Raw genomic sequence first — 11,047 nt, forward strand, 5'->3', positions numbered from 1 at the left:
CGAAGGGGTCTATCATGGAATTAGAAAATTCTTTTACAATATTATGTTCATTTATGTCCGTCGGATTTTCTTCTTTAATTTCTTGGTTTATTTTACCCTTTTCTTTCTTGTCTTTTTCTTTCTCTTTCTTTCGGCATTCTGTAACATGGTGTCCATATTTCCTACACCTAATGCAAGCAATAGGTATTTCTATAGCGTCTTTCAATTTTAATAAATATTCTTTTTTGTCTCTATGCTGATTCGGTAGATTGTCTATTAGTTTTATGATTATGTCTTTTTGTTTTCTTTTTCTTTTATTAATTTTAAGTGGGTTGGTTGATTTTAACTCTTTCTTTAGTTGATTTATTTCTTTTTGTTTAATATTAAATATTTCCATCAATTCTTTTATAATATCTTTTTCAAATTCTAATTCACTAATTTGTTTAGTAATTTTATTATGTCTGTCACATTGTTTTTAGTATGTCCATAACCTTTGCATTTATGACAAATAGTGTTATTAACATGTCTGTTAGTTTTCTCATTATCTGATAACTCTGTAGTATTTAAAACTGTTATGTCTCTTTTTTTGTCTGTCTCCATTGGTAAACTTAAAATTTCTATCTTTTTAGCCAATTCTATTAAACTGTTATTTTCAGTTCTATCAATTATTTTAAGTCTCTCATCAATTTCTTCTTTAAAACTATTACACTTTTTGTCTTTTACTTTTACTACACTATCACTATTATCATAATTATTTTTCCTACCTTTGTGGACTTTGACTTTTTCTCTTTCATGTCTCATCTTTTCTTCTATTTCTATCTTCCTACGTAGAGATTCTTTACTACTATTTGTTTTTGGTTTTTGCATGTCCTTTACTTTTCCTACATCTTTACTATTTTGTCTTTCATGTAATTCTTTCAAACTATCATCATCATTTCTAGGACTATCATCTTTCTTTATCATGTTTCTCTGTTTTACTATGTCTTTTCCTATATCTAATCCTTTACGTAGAGTTCCATCTTTTAATTTACAATTCTGTCTTTCAAACATTTCTTTCATCTCTTTTACCATTCCTTTTTTTATTATTTCTTTCTCATTACCTATCAACTTCTCATGTAGAGATTCTTTCTTGTCTGTCTCTATTAGGCTCTTTTGTCTATCTGTGTCTAGCTTTTTACATATAATTTGTACTGAACTAGAATCTTCTCTATTATTTTGCTTTTCCACCATTTCTTTTAGTCTGTCATTTTCTATAGTACTTCTATCTTTTATACGTGTTACTCTTTCCTTAATAGGGCCAGTTTCTTCGTCAACTAATCTGTCATTACTTTTGATGTCTGTAAATTTTTATCTACAACTTCTTTTGAATTACTATTTATAAACCAATTATCTGTCATAGTTTCTGTAAAAGATGATCTATGATGGGGTCCAAATTCTATTTCTTTTTCAAAATGTAAATTTAAAGCTTTCATTCTTTCATAGAGGTCCATACACATGATTACGCCTCTCTACCAGCCACCACAAATTCACACCTAGCAAAGATAAGCTCCTCCGACACATCACATTAAATTGAGCCTCATATTTACAAACACTTTATTATATTTGAGCTTGGCTTAATTAGTAGTTGAACATGAACTTATACTTAAGCTTGGCTTGTTTGCTAAACAAATGAACATAAACCACCCTTTTTCCAAGTCATGCTCGAGTTATTCACAAACAACTTGTTTTATTTACTACCATATAAACGACTTGGGCTGGCTTGTGATAAAATTTTTTTTTTTAATTCTATATTTACCATGGGAAGGCATGTAATAACTTATGTTTTTGCCTAATGAACATAATCAAAATGGAAGGAAAATATTCATTTTATGGAAAGATCTAATTTTATAAATTGAAAAAATTTGCATGTTGAAATGTTTAAAATTTCATTCCATCAAATAATAAATTATTAGCCTTTTCACACGCGTCATGCTCATGTTCAAGAATTAGGAGTTTTTATCTTTAACGTAAAACAATAAAAGATTAAATTCTATAAGGATTTGGTGTAAACCCTTTTGGTTTATACCCTCTAATAAAGACATGACATATCATAATATTACTAAAACATAAATACATTTGATCACACAGGATAACATCTCAATAAATACCATATTTTAGGTTTTAAGTAAAAAGACTAATATGGTATTATTAAGTGTGATAGGATGTATTGAATTTTAAGTAAAAAGTTGATGTTCCTCAAAAAAAAAAAAAAAAAAAAAGTAAAAAGTTGATGTAACAATCTTTTATTGGACAATGTGAAACATGAATTTACACCACATCTTTACCAAATTCGAACTCAAACAATAAATAGTTATAAATGCATATTGTTTGACTAGACTCATCACACGCACTTTGCACGTGCAATAATGCTCTTTTTTATTTATTTGTTTTTTTGGTTCAGTGTTATAATATTTAAAAATGATATATTGTATTTTTTTTTTTTTTTTTAAATGAGGTAAGGTAGAGTAGAATAATGTTTAAAATTTTCTCCAAAAAAAAAATAATGTTTAAAAATGAGGTTGAATGGAGAAGATAAAAGAAAAAGTTCAAGAATAGTAAATTACTCTTTTACCCAGTTTGTTTTTTTTAATTTAAAAATTTTTAGCTAAAATATATGGGTATTTTAGAGAATTTAAGAATTTGTGTGAGAATATTTTAGTACTAAAACTCATATAGGAAATCTTATTAATAGTATAGATTATTATCACCATATCACTCATATAGGAAATCTTATTAATAGCATAGATTATTATCACCATATCACTCATTTATAAATGCTTTTTTTTTTTTTTTACTATCACCATATCCTCATGAGAGCAATCAATGATTTTCTCTTTCTTTCTTTCTTTTTTTTAACTAAAGTTAAAGAAGTATAAGTAGTTATAAGTAATTATTTCTATATATAAAAAGTGCCAATGTGCTATAGCCACAATGAAAACTACAGTCATTTTTTGAAACTGGAACATTCATCTATTTATAACAAAGAGAATCATGGTACAAGGCATTGAAAGCTGGTGGGGGTGAATCCTCCATCCAAAACACATCTTCAGAAATATTCCTAGCATGCTGTGCAAGAGCATGAGCTACCCGGTTACCCCCTCTCCTAATACAACTGAAACTTACCCACTGCATCCCACAAACTAAGTGGCGCACATCATCCACCACATTGCCTAAGAGCAACCAATCAACCAAAGAAGAAGATAAAGCTTTCATTACATTACTATTATCTCCTTCGATCACAAGCTCAGTAAAGCTAGCATCAGTGGCAAACTCTACTGCCTTCCTACACGTTAACAGCTCCGCTTCTTCGCTGCTACTCACTGGTGGTCCTCCTACTAACATCGCTACCATAACCTCACCCTTATCATTTCGTATAATGGCACCAAATCCAGTCCGTTTAGCTTCCAAAAACACTGCTACATCAAAATTTAATTTGAAAACCAAAGTTGGAGGTGGTTTCCACACGTCACCAACTGAATGCACCACACCATCAACACGCAAATTTCCTTGAGAATTCCGAAATTCCTCCAGGTACTCCACAGCTCTCCTGCATAACATGTTTGGATCTTGAAACTTTCCCCCATGCAGCAACTTGTTTCGTTGATTCCAAATTATCCACGCCTGAACTAAGAACAACTCCATCTCCTACACAAAAAGTCTACTCAACAAATACTCCATCAGCTCTATCATATTAGCTTGGCCATGTGCACACTTCTGTAGCTTTAGCGCACTCCCAGCCCACACATCCACAGCAACCCCACAGTCCCATAATGCATGTACTATTGACTTAGGAAATCTGGTGCAGTTCGGACATATATTATCATGAATAATTCGTTGCTTCGCAAGGTTTAAACGTGTTGGCAAAATCTCCTGACAAGCCCTCCAGCCAAACACTTTAATCTTATTAGGAATATGTAACTTCCACAGGGCATTCCACACTTGTTGTCCAGCACAGCCACTAGAGTTCTCAACCCATTCTTCACCTTTCTGAATCTGCACAGCCACCCTATAAGTTGATTTTACTGAGAACAAACCATTCTTATTATACATCCAAACTAATAAATCTGGCACATGTCGATGACTCAATGGAATTCTACATATTGCCTCTGCATCATCAGTATGAAACACTGATGTGATCAGCTCTCTTCTCCAACATTGCAGGTCCGGATCAAGGAGGTCAGCCACTAACATTCCATCAGTTTCTTCACTGGCTGGGTATAAAACTTTATTGGTTGGATGATTTGGAATCCATCTATCCTCATGAACTCTAATTGAATATCCATTCCCAATCTCCAACAACACCCATTTTTCAGGATAGGTAGCGCCGCCATTATGCTTCTCCATACAAAAGAACAATTAGGGGATACAACAGCTTTAAGAAGATTAGACCGTGGAAAATATCTAGCCTTGAAACACTTGTATAATAGAGATTCATCATTTTGAAGCAATCTCCACCCTTGCTTTGCTAGCATAACAAGATTGAAAGCTCGTAAATCACGAAACCCCATGCCACCTTCTTTTTTAGGAGTGGCTAATCTGTCCCACCTTCCTTTGCACTGTTTTGCTGCCCTCTTTCTTTCTTTTTTCTTTTTCTTTCTTTTTTTTTTTTTTCTCTTTTAGTTAACACAATAAATTGTCACAATATTTTCACAATTATTGAGGTGTTAATTTCTTATAAGTCAAAATAAAATATTATATTAGAACCAATCACAACTAAAAATAAATGTGTTGTGAAAAAAGAAGTGCTGCATCCACAACATTTTTTACAACACTTTTATAACAAAAATGTGAATGCCCGTAGCTACTTTTTTTTTTTTTTTATTTGCTCAGTTTGCACTGTTTACTGTCCTTTTTTTTGGGTAATACTTCTCAATCAACTCTTTATATATATATATATATATATATATATATATATATAACTATATAACTGTTAGTTAACACAATAAATTGTCACAATATTTTCATATTTGATGAGATGTTAATTCCTTAAAGTTGGAGGTTAAATCATTGGCGCTGGTTGCTGTGATTGCTTGGCGCCTCTGGTATTCGTGGAATTAGGTGCATCTAGGAGGTGCACGGCAATCGGCTGGGCACATTCTTTAGTGGGCACGGACATATTTGGAAGGGTTTCAGCTTGCAAATCATATATCTCCCTACCCAGCCTTGGTTTGTGTCAGAGGTTCTGTGGTCGCCTCCAAAACCTCCTTGGTTTAAAGTGAACGTCGACGGTGCGGTCTTTTCTTCTCTCAAATCTGTGGGTGTAGGCATTGTGGTTCGTGACCAGTGGGCTAACGTTGCTGCAATGATGAGTAAGTTGGTCCAGGCTCTGTTGGGTCCGCTTGAAATGGAAGCAAAGGCTATGGAGGAAGCCATCCAGTTTTCTAGAGATAATGGTTTTCTTGACGTTATTTTTGAAAGTGACTCTGTTCGTGATTCAGTCCCTTAATGGTAGTCTAATTCCTCCTGCTAGTATTGTCAACTTTATCTCAGGTTCTCTTCAGGCTATTCGCTACTTCAGGCAGGTGCAATTTGTCTATGTCCCGTGCACAGGTAATAAAGCAGCTTATGGCCTAGCTCAGTATGCTAGAAACATTTCCAATTTTGTTACTTGGATTGAGGAAAGTATTGTATTATTGAACGCTTTTTAGCGCTTGATGAAGTTTATCCTCTTCTGAACAAAGTTTTAGTATTCTCATAAAAAAAAAAATATATATATATATATATATACATATCATTCTGGAATTAGCCACAACTAAAAATAAAATTATTGTTATACGACATAATAAATTTCACAATATTTTCATAATTATTGAGGTGCTAATTTCTTATAAGTCAAAATAAAATAATAAAATATGAGATTGTGACCAACCACAACTGAAAATAAATATTTTTTGAAAATGTTGTAACACTTGTTGTATGAATGTGTAAAAGCTACAATACTTTTTGATTTATTCAATATATATTGTTCATCACTTCATTAGCCCTTTCTTTTTCTTTTCTTTTTTTCTCCGGTCATTGGTTTGTGCTCTTTTTAAAAAATATATATATTTATATGAGCTAACATACATATTATTATATTGACACAACATATTTCACAATACACAATTATTGAGATGTCAATTTTTTATAGGTCGAAATAAAACAATAAAATATGAGAATGTGATCAACCACAACTGAGAATAAATGTTTTGTGAAAATGTTGTAACATTTGTTGTTATCACAATATTTTCACAATTGTTGAGATCTCAATTTCTTATAGATCAAATAAAAAATTGCTAAGTCCACAACATTTTCACATTAATTTCACAACAAATCGTAGGTGGTAAGCTACTATTGATGGATAAAAAAGTGATATCAATCGTGGGTCCATTTTAAAATTAGTAACAACTTGCCATTTATAATTTGTCATGAAAATATTATGGAGATAGCATTTCTATAAAATAAATAATAATATATCAAACCGAAATTTACCACAGCTGAAAATAAAGGTATTGTGAAAATATTGTGACATTTTGTTGTGTTTCTAGACTTCTTTTTTGGTTTAATCAAATTTGTTGAGCAAAAATTTACTATTTCACACAATTTTATTCAATTGGTTTTTATTTTTTTATTTTTTTTATGCATAGTTTAAAGTGGTTGTCCCAATTAAAAATCAATAACAATTTACAATCTAGGATATGTTGTGAAAACATTATGGATGTAGCATGTTGAGGTCCAAAAAATCACAGCACCCTGGCCTAAAGAAATAACACAAGGGGCTATAGAAAATGAAAAGAGGTGGTAAGCCCAAAAGGCTTGAAGCCCAAAAACCATAAAAAAAATATTAAAAAAAAAAGAAAAAGAAAAGACAAGCCCTTAGCCAATGAGAAAAGAAAGAAGAAAAAAGAAAAGAAGCTCAAATCAAAAGATTGGAGAAGAACCAGCGTAAAAAAGCTGAGTCAGGATCCCCAGAGGCTGCCAAAGGCTCTGGATCCTCGAGGCGTGTAGCACAGCCAAGACAGGATTAAGACAGCTCAAAGGAAAAGCCAAAAGAACACAAGAAACAGAGGGTAGATACGTCCTTCTCAGGTACCAGAGATCCAGCAAGAAAAAAAGAAGAAACCCTAGAGTGACCTTTCACAGTGCAAATGAACAGTACCTCGGGGAACCAGAATAAAGGGCTATAAAAAGAGAAGTAGCAGCAAAAAACTTCCGAACCAGTAAAGTGGGATTCCACCCACTTGAGAAAAAAGACAAAGAGGAAGGACGGCCAAAAGCTGAACCATAAGGAACGTGACATCAGAAACAAGTGCACTCCGAAATAGATAGTCAACCATGGGATTTCGAAGAAACAACACCAAAAGGAAGAAAAAATGAGAAACAAGGAAAGCTCAACCTTCTGGGCGATGGGTACAAAATGGGCTTTGGTACCCAGGGGGCAAAACAAGGGAATCAATAGTTCCTCAAGACTCTAGAATAACACTATAAAAAGGGGAGAAAGCAGCCGGCAAAAGAGGAGAAAAAGATTGTGAAGAAAGCAATAGAAAATTACAGCAGAATAATTGAAAAAGTTCTGTCGAGTAAAACTCAAAGAAATTATTAAACTATCTCCCGATATCCTAGAAACAGCCACTATAGCACATACTTGGATTCAAAAAGATTCAAACTTTGCAAGTCTTAGAGGCTTAAATAGCCATCTAAGTCTATAATTTTTTAGCTTACTTGAACCTTTTATCACGTCTTAGTGAGCACACTGTAATCATAATAAAGAAAATTTAATGAAGTATTTCTTATTAATTTGAGGATCTCTAACCATTGCTTTGTGTATTTCCTAATTGCTTTGTATTCCTTTTGCTGTTTTTGATTGTTGTTCAATACAAATATCCTCGTTTGCTAGTTTATGTGTATTGTAGGAAGCATGCCCTGTGCACCACTTGGTTCTTAAACAGCCATTTAGCTGCGGTGAACCAAAGCCCAGTCCACCAAACTATAATTATTTGGCCCAGTATCCTTAGGCCTGTGTGCTAAAAAAAAAGCACGCGCACATAGCATTACTCTAAAATAAAATTATAAAATATCATACCAAGGCCCACCATAGCTAAAATAAAGATGTTGAGAAAATATCGTAACATTTATTGTGTTCCTAACTTTTTTTTTCTTTGTTTAGATAACTTGTTGAGCCAAAATTCATAGTTTTATAGACAATTTTCTTAGATTTTTTTAAAACATTGTTTAAAGTAAAAAACATATAGTTTTACCAACGAAAAAAAAAATTATAGAAAAAAGTACTTTCCCCCTTTATGTTTGGAGTAGTTTCATCCCCCAACTTTAAAGTTGAACAATTTCCTCCTTTATATTTTGTACACAAGCATATAGTCTTTGCTGTTACTCTCTTAATTAAATCCTAACAAAATCTTATGATTCCTAAACATTTCATTGTGCAATATCAAAAATGCTGCTCTAAATTTTAATGTCCCAAAATTTTCTTTGTGTATTTTAAGTTTTATGTGTTAGTTATACTTAAAAAGTAAAAATGGTGATCTATGGTATTCTATTTGTTACCTAGAGAATGCAAATTTATTAGAGATTTAAATCTTCTAGATTTATAATTTTATCTAATAGAAACTTCAATGACATATGTCTTTTGTTATTTTTATTTTTTTTTATTTCTTTTATTTCTTAAAAAGGTTTTCATTAAAAAATTAAGTAAGCTAAGTATCGTAGTTAGGCTCATAAAATAAAATGATAAAGAAGGAAGTATGAATGACAAAATATTCATTGCAAATGGTTGTAGGTATTTAATTTGATGAAGAGTTTCAATTGTAGTAAATGTCATCATTTATTGCAAAAATTTAAATTTTGTGACAATATTTTATCATAGGGATCCTCAAAGAGATGTTCCCTGAAGAACCAGGACAGAAAGATTGGAGAGATAAGGTAAAAAGGAAGATACGAAAGTTGGGGCATGAAGGAAGTATCAAAGAACTAAAAGATTACACTTTGATAGAAGGAGAGCTATACAGAAGGCTGCAAGAAGGGATCCTGTCCAGATGTATCAATGAGAAAGAACGGAAGTTGAGATTAGAAGAACTGCATAGCCAGGTCTATGGGATTGTAGAGAAAATTAGCCTATACAGAAAAATGCAGCATATGGGGTACTACTGGCCAAATATGAACAAAAAGGCTGCAACTATACAGGAGGAATGTTAAACGTGTCGGCTTTCGGTGGACAAAGAAGAAAGTTATGCTGTGTTTGTAACAGAAGATTGGAGGACCCCATTCATGGAATACTTGATTCAAGCAATCCTGCCAACTAATAGGACACTAGCCCACCAGCTCAGAAAACTCTCTGTTAGATACTTCTTGCAGAACAGAATCTTGTTCAAAAAGGGATACAACAGGGATTCTCTAAGATGCTTAGGGCCTAGGGAAGCCAGAGAAACAGCCAGGGAAGTCTATTCTAATGACTGTGGAAGTCACCCAGGGAAAAGAAGACTCTACAGACAGCTGTTGCAGTTGGGGTACTGTTGGCCTACAATGAAAAAGGACTCCGAGGAGCTGGTTAAAACGTGTCTTGCATGCCAAGTACATGGAGATGCAATCCATACTCATCCAAATGTGCTGCAAGATATGACCACACCATGGCCTTTCCACACTTGGGGGCTTAATCTTATAGGACCTATAAACCCTCTTTCTAATGGCCATATATGGATCCTGGCAGCCACAAAGTATTATACAAAATGGGTAGAGGTTATCTTTTTGAAAAAAGCCACTGGAGCAGCTGTAGCAAAACTTCATTCAGGAACAAATCATCACATGGTTCGGGATCCCCAGGAGACTGATCAGCGACAATGGAACCCCGTTCATAAATAAGGATATGAAGAACCTGACCGAGGCATATCACATCAAGCATGGGAGGTCCACACCATATTATCCACAAGGAAATGGCTAGGCTGAGGCTACCAACAAGGTGATACTAAAAATTCTCAAGAAAATGAAACATGAGTATGGGGGGAAATGGAGTGCCCACTTGGCAAATGTACTCTGGGCATGTAGGATCTCCTTGAAGACAGCCATAGGATTTTCACCATTTTCCCTAGTTTATGGGACAAAAGTCATCAGCCCCGTGGAGCTAGTCATCCCTACACCAAGAGTAGTATTTGAAGAAATCCAAGAAGGCATAGATGGCACAAATAGTGAAAGGAGGTTGGCAGACCTGGAAGGGCTAGAAGAAGAATGAGAAGTAGCCAGAAGGAAAAGTCAAAGTTACCAACAGAGGATGGCTAAAGCATATGGACAGGAAGTACACCCAAGAGCTTTCACGAAAGGGCAACTGGTATTAAAAGCAGTAGAGCATGTGAAGAATGTCCTAAGACCTTCCAAATTTGTTCCAAAATGGGAGGGGCCCTACATCATCAAGGAAGCCCACAATAGCGGATATTACTACCTCATAAAGGAAGATGGGACTGCCCTAACGGACCTTATAAACGGGAAATGGCTGAAATAGTACTATGCATAAAAGGGGGAGGTTTCAGTACACCGAGAACCTTTTTTTTGCCATTCTCCAATCTGCTAAGTATTTCGTCACTCTTTTTTTTTTTTTTTTTCCTTTTCTTTTGTTATGAACTTTATTTAGTTCTTTTAGGAGCTCATGGTAGAAGGACATTCTATGATCCTTACTATCTTTGTCAATCCTCCTATGTTCCTTAGTATGGCAACAATGTTGTATTTCAATGGAATCTTATTTTTCTTTTTCTTTTTTTCTTTTTTTTTTTAAATCGAGCTATAGCTAAAATGTACAATTGTATAGTATTACATAGCCCAAATGTGGGCAAGTTTGGGTGGGATACCTGAGCCAGTGCAACAAAAAAAAAAAAAAAAAAAAAAACGGAAGGTAAAACCGTGACCCAGGACACACACCGCAATTAGTTCAAGTACATGGTCTGGGACCGTGAGCAGGATTAAGTGGCCGGGGTACCTAGCCTAGTACTTGTCCCAAAATAGGTCTGCTTGGTTCATGACTTGGGACTAGGAAAAAAAAACAGAGAGA

At 33.9% G+C, this 11,047-nt stretch overlaps 1 protein-coding gene across 1 annotated transcript; it reads right to left on the bottom strand.

The window, feature by feature from the left end:
- Positions 1–2,988: 2,988 nt before the first annotated feature.
- Positions 2,989–3,660, bottom strand: LOC115981003. The gene has a single exon (XM_031103193.1). It carries the CDS (start codon positions 3,658–3,660, stop codon positions 2,989–2,991), a length of 672 nt encoding a protein of 223 aa, XP_030959053.1.
- Between the last annotated feature and the right edge of the window lie 7,387 nt (positions 3,661–11,047).

Source organism: Quercus lobata, chromosome 3, assembly GCF_001633185.2.
Source record: "Quercus lobata isolate SW786 chromosome 3, ValleyOak3.0 Primary Assembly, whole genome shotgun sequence".
In the NCBI taxonomy this organism is placed as follows: Eukaryota; Viridiplantae; Streptophyta; class Magnoliopsida; order Fagales; family Fagaceae; genus Quercus; species Quercus lobata.

Bases quoted from the DNA above. Each gene is read 5' to 3' on its own strand.
- LOC115981003 (XM_031103193.1), bottom strand. From the start codon at position 3,660: ATGGAGTTGTTCTTAGTTCAGGCGTGGATAATTTGGAATCAACGAAAC.